This window comes from Gadus macrocephalus, chromosome 7 (genome assembly GCF_031168955.1).
Source record: "Gadus macrocephalus chromosome 7, ASM3116895v1".
Classification (NCBI taxonomy): domain Eukaryota; kingdom Metazoa; phylum Chordata; class Actinopteri; order Gadiformes; family Gadidae; genus Gadus; species Gadus macrocephalus.
Window position 1 is genome coordinate 14,548,230 of NC_082388.1, and position 24,975 is coordinate 14,573,204.

A 24,975-nucleotide genomic window follows, 5' to 3' on the forward strand; every position below is an offset into this window, starting at 1 on the left:
TAAGTATTGGGTCTGGGGATAATGTAGCCTGACAGTGATCAACTCTCTATGTCAGGATGAGAGAGAGGGGGAGAGAGAAAGAGAGAGAGAGACTACAAGAATAATCGGGGTGCTAGTTCAGGAGCAGCAGAAGCTAAGAGACCTCTGTTTTCTCCTCCGCTGCAACCCTCACTTTTCTCACAGAACAATGTATGTTTATCATGTGGATGGTGAGGCAGAAACCCTGCCCTATACCTGCACCACTGGGCCCAATAACTGCCTTTGTTTCTTCATCAGTATGCAAGTGGGCGTCCGTGTTTTGCACGATGATGCATCACATGTGTGAGTGCTTGCTTATGAACGGGTCGAGTTGAATTTGCCTGGTGGTCATATCCCGGGTACGAACACCTGGGGAAACTAGAACAGGCGTTCAGGGGATGAAAAACTGATTTTCTTTTTAAATGCAGTAGAAACATGGAGGCAAACTCCCACCCATGTACACACACAAACACACGCACACACGCACACGCACACGCACACACACACACACACACACACACACACACACACACACACACACACACACACACACACACACACACACACACACAATCACTGCATACAAATATAAAATGACCATGTACAAGCATTCAGGAAAACATATGCTAGGCCGTCAACATGTTTTCACACAGATGAACGGAGGGAGGTACATACGTTCAGTGCATGCACGCAATACTCCATAGATCATATTATGATGATCATTTTTAACCTTTCCTTTTTGCACATTTGTGTACTCGTTGGCATTTTCTTATTTTAACCTTGGTTTTCAAGAAACATGGGGAATCAAATGTTTCCACATCCCTCTGAACCCTTTGCAGCTGTCGTAGTGATTCTCCCTCTGTCTCTGTCACCGCTCGCTGGCTGTTGTGTGATATGGCCCCATTGTGTAATCGTTTGGCACATCCCTTCGTGTTTGTCCGTCTGTCGTCTTTCCCTTTGCATGTTCCTCGATTTCGTTGGTTACTCCTCCCCTCTGTGGAAACATTAGGTTGGTTTCTGCCCGTGCTCTTGGCCATGTTGTAGCACCCATGTTTTGATGAGTGCTACGACATGATTATACTTTAATGTCCTATATGCTTATTATTTAAAAAAATAAAGCTATAGATACATCCGCAATTCGCACGGGAATGCAAACAAATAGTTGGTTTGTAGTGCCTGGGTCCAATAGAGAGGGATCCTAAAGAGATGGTTAAACATCATGCAGGCAGCATGGAACCATTGGTCCTCCAACTTATAATGTTTGAAGTTGGCGGTTAATTATATTTGCCGAAAATCAATTTGTGGTTGGGCAATCCCGCAAACTAAATATTATCTAATGTTAAATATTCTTATTACACACACGCACACCCCCAAAAACACACACACACACACACACACACACACACACACACACACACACACACACACACACACACACACACACACACACACACACACACACACACACACACACACACACACACACACAAAATGGTCACAAACGATGGCAACAGCTTACAATAACTTATTAAAGTTGAAGACACTGTCTACTATTAGACCTTATAAATACACTACTATGTGGTTATAAAAATAATAGAGTCTGATGGATTTGTAGTAAACACAGAACCAAACCACACTGCGTGCTCAGGTGGCCTCCTGCTTAAAGAATAGGGCTGGCTAATGAATGACCCAGTCATTTATTTATTCCCTTTGTGGTTCACAGTTTGAAGCCACAAACCAGACACATTTTTTTCCGCCTTTTTCAAGTCTAATCTTTTCCAAAGCCATGTGCATTTTGGATATATTTCATTAATAATTCAATTGGCTTACCTGCTTTATCTTTAGAGGCTTTTGGGGTCAGAAGAGCAACACAATTCCACACAACTAAACCAAACTATTAAACTATAGGAAAAACAGAATTCCACATGGTATCGTTTGTGTGCATTACCTTGTGTGTGTGTGTGTGTGTGTGTGTGTGTGTGTGTGTGCGTGTGTGTGTTTGCTTTCACTTAGTGGCTCGTGACTGAGAAGACAATAAAAGTACATTAAAGTATGAATTAATTTATTAATTAACTTCAGTAGAAGAAGTTATAAACATTCATGAATAGTTTCATAACTAATTTGTCTAATGATCAATTAATAATTGTTTTCTTGTTTTTTAATGGTGTTCATGTTTACTAAGATATTCATTTATAAATATTTTACCATTATGCTAATGCTATAAAGTAATGCTTAATTAACTAACTCTGTTAATAAATATACCCTTATTGTAACATTACTTTATAATTGTATTGTTAATGCCTACAGCTTGGAACCTTAGATGATTGATTGAATTGTCTTTTGTATGTAACCTTGCTATAAAAGCTTTATGGATGAATAAAACTTACGTAACAGATCATATCCTTAAGTCTGCTCATGTGTGACATGACATCCCATTCCGCACTTTCCATTTCTACAAACAAGCTGTCTCTCCTTTCTGCCACATCAGAGCATCAAATAAGACCAAGAAATAGAAGCATGGAATTTGGTGCTTCTTTCCATTTGTCCTTCCGCCATCCGCTTGCTCCTTTTTCTGCTTCTCCTTCGTCGTCCTCCGCGGTCTCCTTCACATCCCTTTTTCCCGGTTTAATTCATTCTTTCCAGCTCTCCCCAATCTTTCTCCGTCTCTCACTTTGTCTTCCTCTGTCTCCTCCTCTGCCTCTGCACCAGAGAGGGCCTTCTAAGTCCCGCCTGTCTGACACACACCTCTCTCCCTCTCTCCTTGCCTTCCTACAGGACAGGGGAGCATCGGATGGCACCATCGACCGATGTGAGTACACTGTTCAAGACAAAAAAAATATTCAACATGTTTCTGTTTGGGAAACAAATGTGTTGCTTGTTTTTGTCTTCATCTTCCTTGTTGAGATTGTATGGCTTGCAATTTATGAACAATTAAAGATTGTCATGCACTGAACATTATGACATCATGATTATAGACAGAGGTTTAAACTGTGTTTTAATGTGACAATGCGGCAATGAGTGAATATTGTAGTTTCACTGATATTCAAACCAATCAAGTTATTGTTCCTCACCCACACACACACACAGTAAAAGTTGTATACATAATCAGCAAATGGTAAGAATTGTGCTTCTATGACACATGAGTTGCATTTCTTGTGCATTTGCATGTTTAACGGACTGAAAAGACTCAAATCAGATAATTGCTCCAGCCATTAACTTTTGACCATTTTAACTGACTCCATCTCAGTTGTCAAGAAGCCATGTACATCTTGTCGATTTAGTTCGTGGTCTAGATGCTTTTTAGTTTTGGAATGGACTTCGCAGATGATTGATTGTTGCTTGGTTGGGTCATTTATTTATTGACTGACTTATTGATTAGTTGGAGAAATATTAGGCTGATTGATTGATAATTATTTTTTCTGCTTTTCCCGTCGATTCATTGTTGTCCTTGGTGTGGTGACTTGGTTATCTACTTCTATGATTGAAGATGGCATTATGTCAGTTGAATGCATGAGTGTATACTTATTCACCTTAACCATAAGGAGCTATGTTTTCTTTTCTCAATGACTATATGGAAAACTTCTGTTTATATATATCTAAAATTCTAAATATATATATATACTAAAAAGAACAAAGTCCCTGTGCACAGCCTGTTGATTCTCAGGTGCTGGTGACGTGCAGTCAACAGTAGCATGTCAAATCAAAGAAGTTTGATTTATTGTGTGAGCGACGTGTTACGCTGTTAATTCGTCAGGTTCGCTCGTGCTGTGAGTGAACCTGACGAAGCAACAGCGAAACGCGTCATTCACAAAATAATTAAGCTAATTATACCAGTGTGCTTTGTTTGTACACCTCTTTGACTTGATATATACATATATATATATCAATGTATGTAGGTAGGGACATATTTTGTTTATAACTTATTTTCAGCCATGCATGTTGCTCTGTTCTGTTAATACTTGAATCATCACTTGCCACACTGTAGGGAGAGCAAAGACATTCTTTGACTCCCCTTGGAGACCATTCAGCTATCATAGGAGTAAATAGAGAAGAGGTAACCGGGCAACCATGAACTTAAACACTGTGGTTCTTAAACACCGAACCACAGTGTCTGCATAGACAAACTGTTGCCAGATGCTTCTTCTGAGTGTCACCTACTGAGGGTCACCTACTGATTACATCACTTCCTGTAGGGCAAGTTTTATAGTATATTTTCTACTTATTTTAGTCAAACTTAATGCCCTGATCTATCTAAAACAAAATAGACGTCTCTATCTCCCTCCCAGGTCATTCTGTACCCCAACGTGCATAGTGTTAGTATCACTTATTGTCTCTCTATGACCCCCATGTTGATCATTGTAGTAGTCTTTCACATCCCCCTCACACAAAAACACGTCCTCCTAATCCATCCCAAAGAAGAATAAATGTCATCCATGGGTCACTGGAAATGTTTTATTTGAAACAACATCATCACATAAAGTTGTCAAATAGCCAACAGCAGTGATGTGAATTTACAGAATCGTTCTTCATGAACAGAAGATACTCATTGCTACATAAAACATTACTAACTATGGCCCTACACTGGATACATAGTTAATACAGCCCATAGTCAACAGAGGCAGCATGATGATGTGCTCTTCCTGGGTTGTATCTTTTCAGCATTGAGATTCAAACTAGCAACCTGGAGAGTCCCATTCCATTTCCATCCTTTCTCTCAGGCTCGCTCAAGCCTCTCTCAGTGGTCTGAGTCATATTTTGGTGTGAGTCATGCGTGATGAACAGGGCAATAATTACATCATCAGCTGGGGGGTCACCTTCCCTGTCTGTTGGCGCTCTGAAAGGGAACCCAGCTGATGTTTTGGTAAAACATTTGACTGATGGATTTGATGAATTTACACAGGGCGATTTGACAATATTGTTTATCTTTAGATGGATGCATGGTTGGAATTCATCAATGGATGTACAAGCTTTGACTTGTGTGTGTGTGATTGTGTGTGTGTGCGTGTGTGTGAGGACAAGTTTGTCTGGACCTACATTGGCATATGTTTGTGTGCAACTGTGCATGTTGGGGTATCAAAATGTATTTGTAACTCAATGTAGCTTTGTATTATGCTATTATCAACAAATTTAATTTGCATCATGTATAATAATAATAATAATAATAATACATTTAATTTAGAGGCGCCTTTCAAGACACCCAAGGTCACCTTACAGAGCATATAGTCATCATAAGTCGTTTAAAAAACAAGACATTGTGGAAAAAAATAAAATTAAAATAAAATAAATAAATAAGTAAATATAATAAATAAAAAAAATAAAACAAAAACAAGACGAAACAAAACAAACAAACAATCAAAACATTGATCAGTTAGACATTGTGTGCGAGTTTGAACAGGTGAGTTTTGAGTTGTGACTTGAAGGTTGTAATGGTGTCTGACTGTTTTATGTGTGGGGGGAGGGAGTTCCAGAGCCTGGGTGCTGAATGACCGGGCACCCATTGTAGTGAGTCGTGATGTGGGGATACATAGTAGTCCAGCAGAGGTTGAGCGGAGGGAGCGGGAGGGAGTGTATTCTTGGAGGAGGTCGCAGAGGTAACTGGGGGCTAGGTTGTGGAGAGCTTTGTAGGTGAGGAGTAGGGTTTTGTATTGTATGTATCATCATATGTAAAAGGACATGGTTCTGTGATGTATGTATGTTCATACCGTGCTGTGGTGTCATGCATCTGAAACCTGTCTGTATATTTAACACTTTACAATAACAGTACATTAATTAATCATTATTAACATAACATCATGCAGTAATAAGGATCAACTAACAGTTACCTTATGGTGTCGTAATACATTATTCTAACACTTGCCACTAACCCTAACCCTATCCCTAACCCTAACCCCTATGCTAATGCAATATAATAATCCTATGCTTATTGTATATAATAATGCTTAATACTGCATCAACTATAGTAGGGTAAAGGTTATTTCATGTACCTTGAATGTGAAGTGTTGCAGTTTCATTTGTTGTTCCCAGCCACTCTATGCGATACTATAATTAGCTCTTGATAGAGTGCTACTCAACCCTAAAGGGGGTTAGTCAACGGTCAACTGTCAATGGTCAGCCAAACAGGGTTTGGAATTCTTTCAAAGGACACGTTTTGATTGAGGTAATCATCAACATCATTGACACAAGAATATCTTCGGGGAACCAGCCCCAAGAGGCTTTTTGTCTTAGGCTTTGTTTATTAGTACATCGCATGAACTTACGCACTAAAACATAGAGTTAGACAGGTAGGGTAGGCTGCATGGAGGCCAGTTGTTTGTCTTTTGATATGGGGAGATTTTACCTGTACTCAACACTGAGATGATTCTTCCCCTGAGACTAATTATTCTGCCTCTTTGTATGCTAAACACCTTGCCTTTGGGCTGACTGTCAGAAACAACATTGCAATTGCATTTCATCTAATTTTCCTTCCTCTGCATTGGATGACAGACGGTGAAGGGTTTTGTGGCTATGGTCTTTGTATTTTGGATGAAGTATTAAGACCGGGTGGCGTATTTTCCAAAGCCACGTCTAGCGTCACTGTCTCTATATCGGTACCGTACCTCTCTCAAACATTTTCTTCTCTCCCACTCATTGCGATCCCCTGTATTGTGACGTCTACGCTCCTCATTCCGGGACAGCGGCATTAATCAAAATGGCCCTGTTTTCTTTCCTAAAAACAATGGAAAGATTGCATAGACAGTTGTGTTGTCCACTAAAACCATGGCATTTGACAGTTCTAAGTCACAGTAAAACAAAAAGTAAACGCATAAATGCCAATTCACCGCCTAACAGCCACCAGACGACAGCAACGGTAAGGGTCAAGGCAGAGGCGAGGAAATCAAATGCAAAACGTCATGCTGTCATGAATTGCTTTTTTTCCCCCACACTTTGTGAGGTTCTTTGTGAAGTCCCTGCTTCAAATTGAATATTGCCCATTCAAGAGTCTCGGGTAGCAGGGATTAATTTGGCCCTGAGTGCTTAATTTATGAGCCATCGCGAAGGTCTAATCAGGGTTCATTACCATCTCAAATTAAACAATGAGATGAGGCAAAGGAAGTTAAGCAGTTCTTTGGTTCATTTAGATTGTAATTGGGAGGGAATTAGACAAGGTTGATGGAGAGTTGGTAACAAGGAGCAAATCAGCGGGGAGGAATCTTCTGGAGGATAACGGGGCATGGGGGATGGGCAGGCGGAGGAACCACCACAAGTATTATCCATTGCAGTAAGCAACCTTTGGTATGAAAGCTTTAAGCCCTCCCTTTTTCAAGGCCATCTGAAATGCTGTGAGCAACTATTAAAACAGGTATATATTGAACACATTATTTGTAATAATAATTGCAATTTTTCGACCTCTTCAACATTGATCTAGAGTTTATAACTGTTTCCAACAGCGAAAAATTCACTGAATGTTGTCAAATTTGTGAAGCTACTTCTGCTGTGTTACCTTCCTGTGTTTACCCCCTGGGAAACACAACACACCCCTAGGGGCACAAATACCCGTGGTGAGGAATCGTGTGTGTGTAGGGTACATATTTATTCTGCCAGCTTAGCAAACGCTCCCACGGTTTCTAATGTATGTCTTAAAGAGGATTGTCAGTATGCTTAGTACCTTGTTAAGCTAACCCAAGCAGCTCACATCTTTCATGATGAAGAAATGTTTTCACATAATTTTCCTGTTTCTTTTTTATCTCGTACCCATATCCACACTTTTGTTTTGGTAAATTGCACAAATTATGGATGCAGTATTTTCCATAATACAGCATATGTAACAGATTCATCCCCAACGCACTTGGCTTTGTGTGTGTGTGTGGGATTAGGGGGGGGGGGGGGGGGGCAGAGATAGCTACAACAAATCATAATAAGTCCAAAGGCATTGCGTTTATAACAGCAGCAACACTTTCATTTACTGAACATCCACCGGGTCAGAGATTGAGTCATTGGCAATGATGGTGCTTAATCTTTACCCCAGAGAGTGGAGAACTGATCTTTCGCTGATCCGATTAAGTGGTGAAATGTCAGTCAGTCAGGTGAATGAGGAGCAGGTGGGGGGAGGGAAAGAAATGGGGACGTCATGGTGTGTCGGATAGGGTGTTTGACCCTTTTGCTGAAAGGTCCCGTGGTCCACCCCCCTCCTAGGTGACTGACAGGTCCCCTGCCAGTTAAGCTTTGCTGTGACACACCTGTCCCCTTGTAAAACTGAATAGACCCTCTTCACAGAGATTTCACGAAAACCGTAACACTATCAATTCACGGTCGGGTAAAGATAGCACATGTTCAGCATTGCTGGTGCATATGAACACAGTCATGATACACAACCACCAACCGATGTTAATGTTAAAGGGTAGAGCTATGACGGCTCTGTGAGAAAGGTCTGATGAAGTGGCTTAGCGTTAACCGGTAAGCCAGCAGCTCTTTATGATCAAATAAAACATTGAGAATATGGCGACAGATCTGTTGGATTGAGGAATATGGATAATTACAAAGATCATAAAGTCTAGTTTTTTCAATTCTAGATTCATATTCACATTTGTTTTACTTCTGTAAGAAATAATAATAATGAGGTGTACAAATTCTATTGATAAATTTGCTCGTGCATTAAAAATCAATGGAGCCGTGCATATACAATGGCTCAATAGATCATGTCTGGCCTTCTTACAGAGATTGATGGGAAAATCTTTCATGGGAAATGGTGGAGGGAGACAGAGTGGAGCTCTGAAGTAAGGGGGTGGGGATTTGGCTATCTATATGTAGAGGAGAAACGAGAGGGTGGGCTGCAGGGAAGGAGGCACAAGTCAAAAGGTTGATAGATTAATAGCACGGGTTGCTGGATCGAGAAAGTTGTAAAGGGGTGAGAAAAGGAGGGAGGCAGAGAGAGAGAGAAGGAGCTCAAAGGGAGCAATGCTGCTGGAGCTGAAGCCCAATCATCTTTGTATTCAAGGCTGAAAAAATGCAATCATTAAATCACTGCTCCAGAACAAAACCGCCCACATATCTTGTTCTTCCCAGCAAGCTGAACTAACACAAGGAAACATGGCAAACACACACACACACACACACACACACACACACACACACACACACACACACACACACACACACACACACACACACACACACACACACACACACACACACACACACACACACACACACACACACCTTTATGTCAAGCAGTGAGCTGTATTAAACAACTAATACATACAAAGAAATCTCTGTTGGCTTTTATCGTTCATGTATATAACTTAATTTGACACACACACACACACACACACACACACACACACACACACACACACACACACACACACACACACACACACACACACACACACACACACACACACACACACACACACACAGACACAAACCCTCTTGATCTTGTTGACCAGAGAGTTCCCTCTTTTATTTCCAACTACGCTCCCTAAAACCAGCCCTGTGTAATTAGAACAGGCAGTAAGATAATTTCAGAGCACAAGGTTGTAAGTCACTATCAGAAAAGAACATCGTTAATCACAGTGAAATATGATTTAATCACGCCATGGAACAATAAAGATTACTATCCGTATAGTACATTAAATAGTGATTCTAAAATCACTGAGCCATTGGGGTCTTAATCAAAATGGTATAATGAATTTGAGGGTGCCCACCCCCAACAACCCACCCTATTGTGAGGACATCCTCTTCAAGTACAGTGGCGATACGCACAGTAAATCAGGAGATTTACTGCATTATTGGCAGCCATGTTGGATCCGAACAGGAGTTACAGTTCTGACAAACTGACAAGACTGAGGTGAGGAAACAAATCACACACCAAACATACACATTCATAACCACACTGTCCTGCCCCTATAGGGTCACACACACACACACACACATACATACATACATACATACATACATACATACATACATACATACATACATACATACATACATACATGCAAACATATACACACAGACACAGACAATAACACTGACATGTGTTAATTCTAAAACACAGGGGATGCTTGTTATATTATGTGCACAGTTCTCGCTTGATCAATGGAAGGAGAGAGAGACGGGAAGAGAAGTAGGGTAAAGAGAAGGGGGAGAAAGGGGGAGATATATTGTACGCGAAGATGGGACGATGGAGGATGAGAGACGGACAAGCACGCAAAGAGAGGGAGAGAAGCGAGGAATAGCGGGAGACATGCAGGGATGGAGATAAGCGCCACGGAGAGAGACAGGCAGGCAGAGAGAGGAAGACGGAGGATGAGATGGAGACAGACACGCAGACAGAGGTGGAGCGAGAGACATCGAGAGAGAGAGAGGTGGAGAGAGTGACATCCAGAGAGAGGTTGAGAGAAACATATCCAGAGAGAGATAGGCATTCGTGGAGAGAGGTAGATGGAGCCTGATATCTAGAGCGAGAGCGGTTAAGAGAGACAGGCATGCAGAGAGAGAGAGAGAGAGAGGTAGAGGGGGGAGGATATCAAGAGAGAGGGCGGGAGGAAGTGGGGCGAGGCGCGGTGTAGCAGGTTTTGAGAGGTGCATATATATGGGGATGGAAACGGGGAGTGGGCAAAGACAGAGGTTTATTTAGAGGTGAACACCGCCTCGCAGCTTGCTTTGATCTTTAGCCGCCTGAGGTCCCATTTTTGTAATGGCTTTCTGTTCAGCAGACTAATGTGACAATAATTTGCATTCCCGGCAGCGAAGACAAAAGATACAGCCCGTCTTCTACACGCCCCCCTTGACCCCCTTGAGTTCATAACACACAGTGAATGTGATCATGAAGCTATATATATATATATATTGTGATACGCTTCTACGCTTAACAGAGGTGTTTGACTGTTTGACAACTAAAAGCCTGACCAAATCCCCCGTAACTACACCACCTCACTGTAATGATACTAACAGCATTTATAAATGTGTTGCTATAATTGTGAGGTCATAATTGTTTTTAAGGGATTGCTGAACAGTCGGTTTCCAACGCAGCTTATTGCTGGGCCAATGCCCCCCAGTGTCTTGAGGCAGACACCACCAGAGACAATAGGCCTCCATTATTTTCCTTTATACACCTATTTACACTGCCATCTCTCTGTCAACACGAGACAGCTTTATGAGCCGCAAACAAAAACCGATTGCCTTGAATCTAGATTATATGCCTCTGTGCATTGTTGTCTCTCTCACGCTCTCTGTTCTCTCTCCCTTCCTCTATCATCTCTCTCCCTCCATCTCTCTGAAGCCTCGCTCTCTCTAGCTGTCCATTCTGTTTTCTCTCTCTCTCTCTCTCTCTCTCTCTCTCTCTCTCTCTCTCTCTCTCTCTCTCTCTCTCTCTCTCTCTCTCTCTCTCTCTCTCTCTCTCTCTCTCTCTCTCTCTCTCTCTCTCTCTCTCTCTCTCTCTCTCTCTCTCTCAACTACATGTCATACTCGGGCCCATTCCGGGACACTTAGCCAAACATTTCCCTGGTGTAATTTCCCATGTAGGTCATTGGAATGGGAGTGTCCGTCACCAAGGTCCTTGGATGAACCCTTGACACCCTGCCCATGCCGAGGTGTAGAGCTGAGAGGCTCTCAGATGGGCTCTCTGTCTGACAAATAAACACACACACTCCCTCCACCGCTCCCAATGTCATAAGTACAAGTGCTTAGAAAACATTCCTAAATGTCCTCTGGTTAAGATTATATAGGTGCATACCAGCCCATTGACTCGCTGTTTAATCCAAAGAGAATTTGATAAATGATTTAGATACATGTTAGTATGGTCAGGGGTTAGGCAGATCAAATTTCATATCACCCAGATCACCCTTACCTCTATCACTGTCCCTTCCCCCGTCCTCGTCTTCAAAGTTGTTATTATGAATCTTTATTTGTTGTGTCATTTGAAAGATGGTTGAGCCACTAAGAATTCAGACAGGCGTGGACATGTCACGCACGGTGTGATTGATTGATGACATTTTAGTAAAAGGCGATTGTCAGTAGACGGTCAGATCACAGCAACAGAGATGGAGAGAAAGAGACAGGACAGATGTGTGACACATAGCCTTAAGCCTTTGTCAGTGCTTCCCTGGATTGTCAGTTTTCAAATATGGCGTCAAATCAAATTGTAGCTAACTAATGATGTTGCACCTGACATTGAAACTATATTTAGGGGTTATTTGGAAAAATATTCATTTTTAACCCTAATTAATTATGCGACTTGTGTTAAAGTACCTTGTAACGTAAGAACCCTAACAGCAGTGCTGAAAAAAAAATGGTTGCTTGATTTATTGAAAATGTTATGTGTCATATAACATTTTACGGTAAATGAGCTCCTTTGGGTTAATAATGCATGAATCATTTTGGAAAATCGACATGCCTGCTCTGCATGCAAATTAAAAAAGGCATTTTCAGAACGGTTTATTAATGAGGCCTGAGGTAATCGTTGCGTTATGTGGGGAATGTTAAACCTGCTTTAGGACATGCATGGCGGCGAACTACTAGAATGTCTGTGAGTCAACGAGATGCAGTCCAGTCGCCCCTTCTAGAATGATCCTATTCTCAGAAGCTTTGAATTCTTGAAGCTTTGAACTCGAAACAAAAATTCGCTAATTTTACTCCCTACATATTACACGTTCTTTCTCATACATTTAACATTATTTGCTTTATCCTGGTGGAGGGATGGAAGTCATCTGTAAACACAAATTTGATATGATGAAAAAGCAACCAGCCTCGCGTTAAACTTACCCCGCCACCCTTAGTCGAAGAAAACAGCCAAATCAACATAAGGGGATAATATAAACACAAAAAAAGATTTTTAGTTTCAAAAGCTTTATCCGAATTGCCCCCCAAATGACATCCCTAAATATGACAAGCAATTACCGATTCCCAACCGAGTTTAAGTTTGACTGCCGACGTCCTGCGCCTCCAGGAAGTGCTTTTATGCTACCGGTCTGCTATTTGTGATTGTCAGAAGCACTTTCATCCTCTGCGTCTCTGACGTGATGAAAAGCACCGACCCCGGCACTTGATGACAAATATCGCCGTCAAACAAAACGCCTGCAGAAGGGCGGTGTATAAATAACCGCGTCTACATGTCTCCGTGCGTCTGATCACTGCTCGATGTGGAATCTATTTTTGTCTATTTTTCGTAGATCTTCAGAGCTTCTATTGATACACGCCGCTTCATTCGAATTCCATTATTTTTTAGTCGTTGTCCACAAAGATAGAAACACACCTATAAGTGTAAGGAGCCTACAAAGACTAGGTTGTTTACAGCTATATTTTGCATTTCGATAATTGCCTTAATAATGGACTAGCTGCAAGTGTATAATATGATTTGTTTACGATGAGGCGAAGGGACCTCTTTAATCAACTTTTTTCTGGTCTTTCTTTCTCTTCAGTTGAGAGCAAGGCTTTCTGGCAGGTTGAAAAAGGGACACGAGAACACTGAAGCAAATGGAAAAGTAATTGGGTCAACATTGTACTATAAGGCTGGATGGTGTCAAACTGACTCATAGTTTGCGTTCTCCCTGTTCCACAAGTTTTCCTAGTCTACTGCCTTCAGGAAGGACCAGGCTATGGTGTGTTTAGGGTTAGGGTCTGTTTGGGATCACACCATCGTTTGTTGTCTGGGTTTATAAATTAACATGCACATTGTATTTTTTCATGTTTGTGTATGATATTTCAGTCTCATATTTCACTTCATCAGAAGTGTAAACCTAAATTTATTCTATATCAACTTTTTGGGGTTTGTTTATGTTCTTCCTCAGGAAAACTTCAACCTGGATCCTATTTTCTGTTAATTTTGGGTAATACTAAAACATTATGAGATTGGTGCAGTATTGAGACAGATAGCTGAGAATCTGCCATAAAATGGCTGCAATGTTATCATTTGGGGCCATGTCACCCGTCAATGTATGTCCTATGTGAGTGCTGGTTTTTACCGCCAACAGGCCAGGATTGTTAATATAAATGTCAGAATCTCAGACAAGGAGGCATTGCCAATGGTATATCAAGATCCGGACAGACATAGAACATATGCATATTATGATGCACACACACACACACACACACACACACACACACACACACACACACACACACACACACACACACACACACACACACACACACACACACACACACACACACACAACCTCTTGCTTCGAGATTCCTAAAAATAAATTCCCAGCAGCTCTGGTGTCCCTGTTCACTCTCTCTAATAACCGTGTGTGATCCTTGGCTCTCGTGTTTCCTCTAAACAGCAGTTAGAAAAAAAGCTGCAGAAGGGAGGATGTGACTTAAAAACTGACAACCGCGGGCAGCTTTAGGCCCGGCGCACACAGCTAGCTAGAGCTCTGTGCGCCAACGCAGACGTTGCAAAGAAAAGGACGGGTTATTTTAGGATAGGACTGTTTGTGATGTGCTGATTATGCACCAAATCCCCCACATTTCCCCAGCTCAAGTGGAAGACAACCGAGTCACGTAACTGTGCTTGTGTTCATCGATGTATACATAAAGTCTTACCCTTTTTAAGTAGTTACCAAGCAACAACACCTCAATGAACAGGGTTCATGCTTGCTGTTTAGGTAGAACAAGCCACTTAGCATTGTAGACATCTAGTTCAATGATATGTTGGCTTGTTTACACCTCAATTTCAGTTGTTAGTGTTGATCTCGCCAGACATTTAATTCCGATATCTGGCCTTGAACAAGGAATTTCCTTTTAAAGAAAAATATATGCTTGAGGGCTTATATCTTGTGAATGCTTTAAATAACAAACAGGTCACTAAAATATACTGAATAGGGATAATAATCATGACAGCTGTATAGGCATGCATGCACAAACGATTACTATATTGATTCTTGAAGGACCTCTTAGTTTCAAACTTTCATTTTTCCGTCTATGTATTGTAACAAGGGTGGAAAGGAGTTGACGCCAAAAACTTGAAGAGAAAGAAAATGTTATGTTGCTATGTGGGGAAAATTGCGTATCGAAGCCAATCTCAGTGTCAGACTTTTCATTTAATCAGGACTTCATCTTTAAAGTGTAGTGCTGCGTTCATGCTATATGGGAGAAATCAGGGAAAATGCAGATTCCTGAATTCCTTTTCCGACTTGGGACTGTGACGTTGTCATCCCCTTGAAAGTTGTCTAGGGTATCTAGCAAAAAAAAGGCCCTTAGTGTGGGCTGTTGAGGTATTAGGGCTTTGATAATGTATCATGGTGGTTAATGATATTAACTAGCTATTAATACAACAAAACAATAATTCAATCAAAACAAAAAGATACAAAATGTAACCATCTTGAGTCAATCGGTTCAGTCATATCTGATCTGTTTGAAAATTACAAAAGACTCTATTTCCAACAGTGTTTTCAACTCAGAAGGTAGTTTCTATGCCAACATGACACATAAACAGACCATGAGTGAACCTTTATTTCAGCTTCAACTGAAACACAATGACAATAAAAAACAATGCTTTTTTTAGGCTGAGAGTTCTGGGTGGAGGTGTTATCTCCTTGGTAACGACCAACGGCATGTTTGTAATACTTTTTCTTTAGAAGCTATTGCACATAGTTGAGTATAAGCGTTATAAAGAGGGATGTTGTGTATGAAACGTGCATCTCCACGTTCATTAACCCTCTTAACATGAACTGCTTCAGCTGCTGTACCCTCTCCCAGTCGCTGTTCTCTGTAAATGCACTTCAACATCGCCTAAAGAACGTCTGGGTCTGAGTTCTGAACAAAGTCAAACGTTCACAAAGCAGTTTGTCGAGACTGGTGAAAAAATATAGGTTTTAACCACAGTTTTCTTTTAATTAATGGTTTTATTGTAATAACTCCATCAAGTGGCTACATTGCTATATTTAAGATAATAAAGACATGCTTACAGATATAAAAAAAAAACTAATAACCATGATTATTTGGGATTTGTCAGAACTTTACTGGAACCCATTCTTTGAAAAATGCATTTATTGAAGTTAAACTAGTCAAAAGAACCCACTAAGATAGTAGTTGGACACGTTTGTTTGATTTCGGGAAAAATATAAACAAATTATACATTTTATATATCTATAAATGAATATTGTAAACCGCAGATTTTGTTGATTATATCTCTGTCATTACATCCTATAGCTAAACGGATGAATAAAAAAGACCTACTCCCGCGTTCAAATATTCTCATGGCTATCTTCAGCTCATAACAATGCAGTCTAGGGGCAATTTCAGTCAGGCAATATCCCATCTCAGGGTCCCTGTCCCTTTCATATTCAGCAAATGTGTACAATTCCGATGGGGCAATTTGTGCAAATAGAATGCATAATGGTGGGCACCAGACTCCCAGGTGTGTCAGGGATTATGGAGAGTGCATGACATTGTTATTGTGAGTGTCTGAAAGTATTAGGAAAAGCATCCCTACAGAGAAATGTATATTGTCTTTACCCTTTTGCTTGATTCGGCCTGTTTGTGATCGCGTCCAACCAAGTCTTGTTCAAGGACAAGCCTCATTTTGAAATCTCGTTGCGTTGGTGCAGCATAATTCCCTATTGTCATTACAATCTCAACTCTCCTTCATCCAAATCTTTGAGATAACCATGAGCCACGCTTTCCGTGGTCCAACACATAGACTCTTTCGTGCGCTCATTAAACTTTCCACCATTCTCTTCCTTCAACAACGCAACTCTCGCGAGACTTCTTCTTGAGCGATTCCTGGTTGGACACAATAAAAAACAGACCCTGACGCATTCCTAAAGCGTGCGTGTGATTTGCTAAAAGCGTGTGTGCAACTTACTCAAGTGCGGATGCGACTTACCAAAGCTTGTGTGCTTTATAAATAAATGACTCACATGGCGCTTCCCGTGCTCCGTGGCAAAGCTTTGCAAATTTGAGACGCTGATATATTGTGTTTTGAGCTGCTATTAAACTAAATTAAATTACCATTGGTTACAAATCAAAAAACCTGCCTAAGATGACTAATGTTCCTTGCTGAACAAAACCATTACCTCTGTTTAATTATAAAACGATGATGACTGTTCAGTGGTGACTGGGATTTGTGTTTGAACCTCACTAATGTAACAAAGCCGGGGGGCAAAAATACCTGTACCACTCACTGTGAATCACCATGACCCTGACACTAACGATACACGTAACACTGTGGGCCACCATGACCCTGACACTAACACATGTAACACTGTGGGCCACCATGACCCTGACACTAACACATGTAACACTCACTGTGGGCCACCATGACCCTGACACTAACACATGTAACACTGTGGGCCACCATGACCCTGACACTAACACATGTAACACTGTGGGCCACCATGACCCTGACACTAACACATGTAACACTGTGGGCCACCATGACCCTGACACTAACACATGTAACACTCACTGTGGGCCACCATGACCCTGACACTAACACATGTAACACTGTGGGCCACCATGACCCTGACACTAACACATGTAACACTCACTGTGGGCCACCATGACCCTGACACTAACACATGTAACACTGTGGGCCACCATGACCCCGACACTAACACATGTAACACTGTGGGCCACCATGACCCAGACACTAACACATGTAACACTCACTGTGGGCCACCATGACCCTGACACTAACACATGTAACACTCACTGTGGGCCACCATGACCCTGACACTAACACATGTAACACTCACTGTGGGCCACCATGACCCTGACACTAACACATGTAACACTCACTGTGGGCCACCATGACCCTGACACTAACACATGTAACACTGTGGGCCACCATGACCCTGACACTAACACATGTAACACTGTGGGCCACCATGACCCCGACACTAACACATGTAACACTGTGGGCCACCATGACCCCGACACTAACACATGTAACACTGTGGGCCACCATGACCCTGACACTAACACATGTAACACTGTGGGCCACCATGACCCAGACACTAACACATGTAACACTGTGGGCCACCATGACCCAGACACTAACACATGTAACACTGTGGGCCACCATGACCCAGACACTAACACATGTAACACTGTGGGCCACCATGACCCAGACACTAACACATGTAACACTGTGGGCCACCATGACCCTGACACTAACACTGATGCACTCTCTTTTAACTCTGTACTATAGACTCCGTACACACTCGTATTTAATATAACAAACTAATCACTTCTAAACCAAGCTATAATACAGTTTATGCAGTGGTGCAGTGAGGGCTTAAACTAAACACATTGTTGGAAAGTACGCTTTAAATCCTCCATTTGGTAAGGAAATTAGGACTTCCTTCCAGGGAATCTTATGGACACACACACACACACACACACACACACACACACACACACACACACACACACACACACACACACACACACACACACACACACACACACACACACACACACAAGCGCGCACACACAAACACACAAATTTACAAATACTTGTGATTTTGAATGCATTAGTATCCTTATTTGGACAAGTTTAAACCGACGCCACCTTGCAGCACAAAGCTGTTTTAAAATGAATGCACTTCGCTTCATTGATGGGTCTAATTAAAGACTGCTGACTTCATCGTTCTTCTCCCAGCTCATTCACTCTGTATATTAGGCTTAAAAAGGCTCAAAAAGTTTAATTATATTATAAATAGTTCATATCAGCGTTGTTCAGTAATAGCTTTGTATTGAATCACCACTGAACAATTGTGCAATATTCCATTTACTGCTCATCTGCATTCAAGTAACACTTGTAAGAGTGACTAAAGAAAGTCAGGTTTATTGGATATGGCAAATACACCGGGGCCATTATTGCTTTTCAAAATTTCTAGCAAAAGCATTTTCTAGTTCTTTTCCAACTGTGGGGGCGGTCTTGTCTGTAGTTATTCTATTACACACCATTTAATGCTCAGATTGGAGAATGAGCACCTGCCACCCACCAAATGCAAGTCGACCTTGTAATTGTTGAGTAAATGTATCAAACCAGCCTGCCACTGTGGCGGGTATAGGATTGGTGGACAAAATAAATCATGTAAAAAGTTGGATTTATCTGATTGGTCATAAAGGAGGCGCTAATATGCATTTCAAATGACCAATAAGCTTGTTACAGTAAAGAGTGGTATTTGCACCAAAACATTAGATCCCCACCTTGCATACTACTCACATTATACATAAAGATACTACTACTGCATCCAACCTTAATAACAATCAGCGGAAAGAAGTGGCCATTGCAACAAGGATTTAACAGCAGGACCTTCTGAAAGAGGAAAGGTTTCTTTGAGATTCCAAGAATAAAACAGCAGTTCTTAAAGGATAGCCCTGGGTAGAGCTGGTCTAGTGTACCGAATACCTCCTGCACCGGGCAGAAGAGGAGAAAGAAAACAGCTCTCAGCTCGGGATCGGCTCTCGTATCTGCTCCCCATCGTTCAAGGCTATCGATCCGACGTAATGTAGCAAAAATTCACAGGGGTTAAGACTTTGCTAGCTTCAAAGACTCGGCAGCGATGGAGTTTAGAGTGAATGCCGAGGAGAACGAACGTCTGCCCGAAAGTTAACTTTAACCGGGGATGGATAACAAAGAGGAACCTTCAAACTACAAACCTTCCCCGCTTTTGTTTTATAAACTGTTTCTTACCTTATTATTCCTCATCAGATAGAGTCTGTGTTTTGGTCGGAGGCTTAAAGAGTAAAACAGTGGGTGAGATGACGAGAAGGGGTTGTGTGGAGAGGGTGAGCGATGGACAAGGTCTTTTTGTGTGTTATACAAACACGGAATGGATAGCTTAGTGTTCATCCCTGTTCGCTGGAATCCTATCCAACCAGTGGCAGCTTTGTTTTTGTCTGGGATGTGTGTCACACGGTGTAACACCTGCGCCCCCACACCGAGCTTGGCTGCCTGGAGCGCTCTGGCTGCTCTGTGGCGGCCCTGTAGGGCAGCACGCACAGACGTTTACACCTGCTACTGCCTCTCTCCTCCATGCAGATCGTTACGGAAGCGCAATGAATAATAGACAAAAACAGGCATGAGTACTGAGGTTTATGTGGAAGCACAAGCATCGGCCGGAGACCGGCCAAAAAGAATCAAAGACAGGAGTGCAGGCCGGGCCGCCGGACTTCTGTGATACTCTCTAAAGTTAAACCATCAAAAAACGTCCTGACTCTGGGATTTTACCGGATCCACCCCCCCCCTCCACTCGCCCCCTTAAAGTTACAACACAAGTAATAACTGAAACAACGCAGAGTTGGCTTAGGTGGAGTGAGTGGGCGGAGTCTCTTGCCCTCTCAGTCTGGAGCTAGGTGAGGGTTGGTCTAGGGGTGGAGTGAGTGGGCGGAGTCTCTTGCCCTCTCAGTCCGGAGCTAGGTGAGAGTGGGAGGAGTCTTCCAGCCCTCTCAGTCCGGAGCTAGGTGAGAGTGGGAGGAGTCTTCCAGCCCTCTCAGTCCGGAGCTAGGTGAGGGTTGAGTGAGTGGGCGGAGCCCTCTCCCCCTCTCAGTATTGAGTCTCGCTCCATGACCGGGAAGCAAAATCAAAACAGAATGGCCGGACACTCATCAGGGTCCCGCTTCCATCAGCGCTCCGCCATAACCCCGTCCACGGCCCCGTGAGTGACCGGGGAAGAGACAGGACGGGAGGCGCGACTAAGTGGGAGGGCGTCATTTCTTTTGGGCTCCGATGTGTATTCTGTTTTAAAACAGCTTTGCCCCTCACTGCCTGGCTGCTGGTAGCGGTGTGGCTGCTCTGTGGCATGCTAACGTAGCAGCACAGAGACGTTGTTATCTGTAACCAATCCTACGCTCCCCCCTAACAGGCTTCCCACGGGGCTCTAGCCCAGGCACAGGCGGCTGGTTCTTTACTGTGTGTGTGTGTGTGTGTGTGTGTGTGGGAGCACGCCCGCGTTCTTCTTCCAAAATTGCAGGCTAATGCATGAGCATATTGTGTGCATGTACGGTATTTGCATCCCGTCTGTCTGTGCATAATATAAAGCTTGTATATATTTGCGTATGTAAGGATGAACCAAGTACTGAGTCATGCTGTTTGGCAGTCAACAGGAATATCTTCCAAAATGCAGACGATTTGCATAAATATCTTTTGCATCTTGTTTACTGTAAACAATGAACGCAATTAAATGCAGGCTGAAACCTCATAGCCTTAACACAACAACTTTACCCTCACACACGCACCCATGCAGACATGCACTATTTACAAACATGTACACAAACATACACGCAAACACAATACACGACACTACACACATACACTGTGTTAGTGCATGTGTTTGTGTGTGTGTATGTTTGTGTATTTGTTTCTAAATAGTGCAGGTCTGTGTGAGGGTAGTGGTTGTGTTAAGGCTATGAGGTTTCCGCTAGGGCAGAAACGATTAATCAAATTCAAATCGAAATCGCGATGTAATAGAACGCGGTATAGGCAAATCGCAAAGGCTGCAAAAAAAAAAAGAAGTGATTTGTTACCGTTACTGACTCGAAATCAGTACAATGCATTCATTTTTATTTTTATTTTACAATTCAATAGTTAAATAAAGAAGTTTATAATGTAAATTAATCTCAACACATCGGCCTGGCCTAAAGGAAAGAGCAGTTTTTATGTTGACTGCTTGAAATGTTGTGTTGGTCATACTAAAGAATGATTTGTTTATTTTTTAGTGAATAATACATAACTTAATAAATTATAAAAATCGCACATTAAATCGCAATCACAATATTGGTCGAAATAATCGCAATTCAATTATTTCCCCAAATCGTTCAGCCCCAGTTTCAGCCTGTATTTAATTGTGTGAGCCTCTATTGTTTACAGTCATTCACTGCCTACGCAGAGAGCAACTCAACAAGGAGCACCTCATTCTAATCAATATCAAATATACTGCTGTGATGAAATAGGATAACAACCATAAGCCAACGACAAATAGGTTTGCATCGATGTTGAAGTGAATCAATAGCAATGGAGGCTGTCCTTTCTCTGACCATTTGAACTATGGGTGACATTTGCAGAAACAGAGAAAGCCTGGTTAGACTTGCGTTGCCATAGCAAGTGTCATGCGGTCTATTGAGTGATGCACTGGAACATCTATTTTCTGCAGCCCTCCTATACCCTGTGCCATTAAAAATGAAAGACTATTCGACTGTCATGTTGGTATCCCACTTTCTTTGCTGCCATGATGTATGCTCTCATACTGCACTTTTATACCCAGCGCTACCTTTCCTTTATTGGAGACGATCTCCACCTCCGCTGGGTGTTATAGCCTGGTAGTCTGCCCTATTAAAACAGAGGAGAGGATGATTGTACTCTCTGGGTCCTTCTCCCTCCGAGCTTGTTACAGAACAGTATTGAGGCAAACGATAGAGAATTCACATAACCAGTGATATGAACGAGTTCAGACTGGCTTAAATCGTCTTCATTTGATTTGTAGAGAAGTGGAGAGACGGTAGCAGAGTCCTCACGCACTGGACTCCATACACTCTGTTCCCTTCTTCAGGGTCTCCTCTATTGAGGATGCAGACAGTGCATCTCCTGCGCAGGATATCGTTGTATGAAAACTTGCTATGCTAAATGATTCTTTCATGCCTGGTAGAGTCTAGAGTCTAATACTTTTCTTGTTTTTGTTAATATCTTTATTTTGTCTAATGCTTCACTTCACCAGCGTTTAGGCTCAGAGTCAGACGAGGAGATACTCTGGGAACGGGGTTGCATGGATGTAACCACTATATCGTATTGCCTTGTGGCCTACGACTATGTGCGTGTGTTTACTGGGAGCTCTACACACATGTTACCCCCCCCCCCCCCCCCCCCCAGCGCGCTTCGGAGGTTTTTCACGATGCGAACAATCCAAGGAGATGAAAGCTGTTCTTCAACATCATACACAACAATGTACAACGTTGCAGAATAACAATGAGCATACACCAGGCTAATGCAGCGGACCACAGATGGCATTGCTTCATTTCCAAAATGATTCCCCCCCCCCACCCATGGCCCCTGTGGTTAGGCGGAGCAGAGTTGCTTCACAAGCAGCGCTACAGAAGGATCCAGCTGTGTTGTGCCGTGCGGAGGGAAACTGTGAGCACTGTTGACAGTGCTGTGAGTGTGTGTGTGCTCGGCTCGCACCGTGGGGGCCGTGCTGGAAGTCAGGAAACCAACTCGGAGAGGCTTTCCACGGAGTGTACACCAGAGCCATTCAGTACGAGTGTGTGCACAATGCACAGAAACTATGTTGACGGTGAAATGTTTCAATGATACAAGTTATAATTCATATTTGTAAATGATATAATTGGATGTCATTAATACGACAACAAAAATGTTACGTGTCGAAATGACACATGGAAACAAATAACTGCGGTAAAATCAAGCAACATAGAAAGGGTGGGGAATAAAGGCAACAGATGATAAATAATACATCAACACACGCACCCCAGGCACACTCACACACACAGACACAGACACAGACAAAGACACACAGATACACACACACACACACACACACAGCTCTACCTCCGTCCACGACGCGGAACGCATTGATCGGCACATGGTGCTTTCTGGTGGGAAAACCAGGGTTTGGTTACGCGCATGCATGCGTTGTTGTGAGCACATGCCCAGACCAGGCGGACTGGCTGCCGTCTCCCCTACCCCACCCCTTCGCCATGTCACCATGCACGGCTGCGCTCCTGCGGGCGACGCCGCCTGAACGAGGAGCCCGGGCTTAAGTGGATGGATTGACGGTTATTTGTCTTGGCAAGCAATCGCACCTGCGCCATGCAGCCAGCGTTCTCCGTCTTTCACTGTCTTTTTTTTTTACGGGGCGAGGGTCATTCTTTATCCCGCTCTCTCAAGAGAGCGAGGATTCCATCGGCGTGCTATAAGTGATATTCATGAGAATATGCGCGTGTGGGATGCTCAGGCTGTACCGTGCCAGGAGGGTTGGCAAATGGAAACGATCAAGGGAGGGTTTGGGGGGGGGGGGCAGGGGGGGCAGGGGGGGGGGGGGGTCTGCCTCGTTGTGTTATCATTATTAATTGCCTTGCTCATCCCCCTTCCTCACTCTCAGCACAGCACAACACAACTCCCACACAGTCCGAGGGGGTGATTGTTGAGAGTGAGTCAACCAGGGGTGTGTTCGTATGGCCCGATGTGTGCCTCACCACGCACTGGGGAGGGCCCACCGTCCTCAGGCTGGGTCACTGCAGCATCCCGCCTCATCGTACAGGCCTCCCTTAATGATTATCATCATCATTATCATTACTATTATTATCATCATTATTATTGTATTATCATTAAAAAAAATCTGCATCTCTTCACCACCCGATAGAACGGATACGTTGCACGTAGGCCCACATGTTTTGTCATTGACGTGTTTTAAACCCCCACAATTTAGCAGAGCAACGTCAAGATCATTTTAAACGTACACAGCTGTCTCTAAAGGTGTACATTAGGCAAATGTAGGGTTTCATAAAGGACAATTTGCTATGGTTATAGGAGCAAATAAAATGCAGAATGTGATCCTTTGACTTCCTTCTAACATAAAAGGCTGATACTGGTGATCGCATCTTCAGTTGCCCACATTGTTACCCCAACATCTTCACACCTCACATCAATAAAAAAAAATATTATTTGGTTTTGACCATGGGTAACAGCGCTGGTCTGCCCCATGTGACATTATCTACAGCTGTTCAGTGAGTTGACTCATCGAATGGTAAGTTAGCCTCGAGTAACATAATGTAAACTTGCTATCTCATTAAAATGCAATAACATAATGTTGATAAATGTGACTAAACGTGATGTCAGTAAAACAAACACATTAACACCTCGGTGGACATGATTTCTGCCAGAGTCACGTCAGATCTATTTTTACTGTAGTGGTATCAAGGTAGTGAAGACAACACCATCAGGAGGGTCAACTACCACCAGAACGTCAGCATCCCGGCCTTTGTAGGTGAGGAGGGGCGACTGCTACGTGT

At 42.7% G+C, this 24,975-nt stretch overlaps 1 protein-coding gene across 1 annotated transcript in view; it reads left to right on the forward strand.

The window, feature by feature from the left end:
- fstl4 (follistatin-like 4) overlaps window positions 1–24,975 on the forward strand; it is a 185,707-nt gene that overhangs the window by 21,058 nt on the left and 139,674 nt on the right. The window contains exon 3 of the mRNA XM_060056808.1: window positions 2,794–2,827. Coding sequence (XP_059912791.1) covers window positions 2,794–2,827 — 34 coding nt within the window. The remainder of the gene's footprint in view (window positions 1–2,793; window positions 2,828–24,975) is intronic.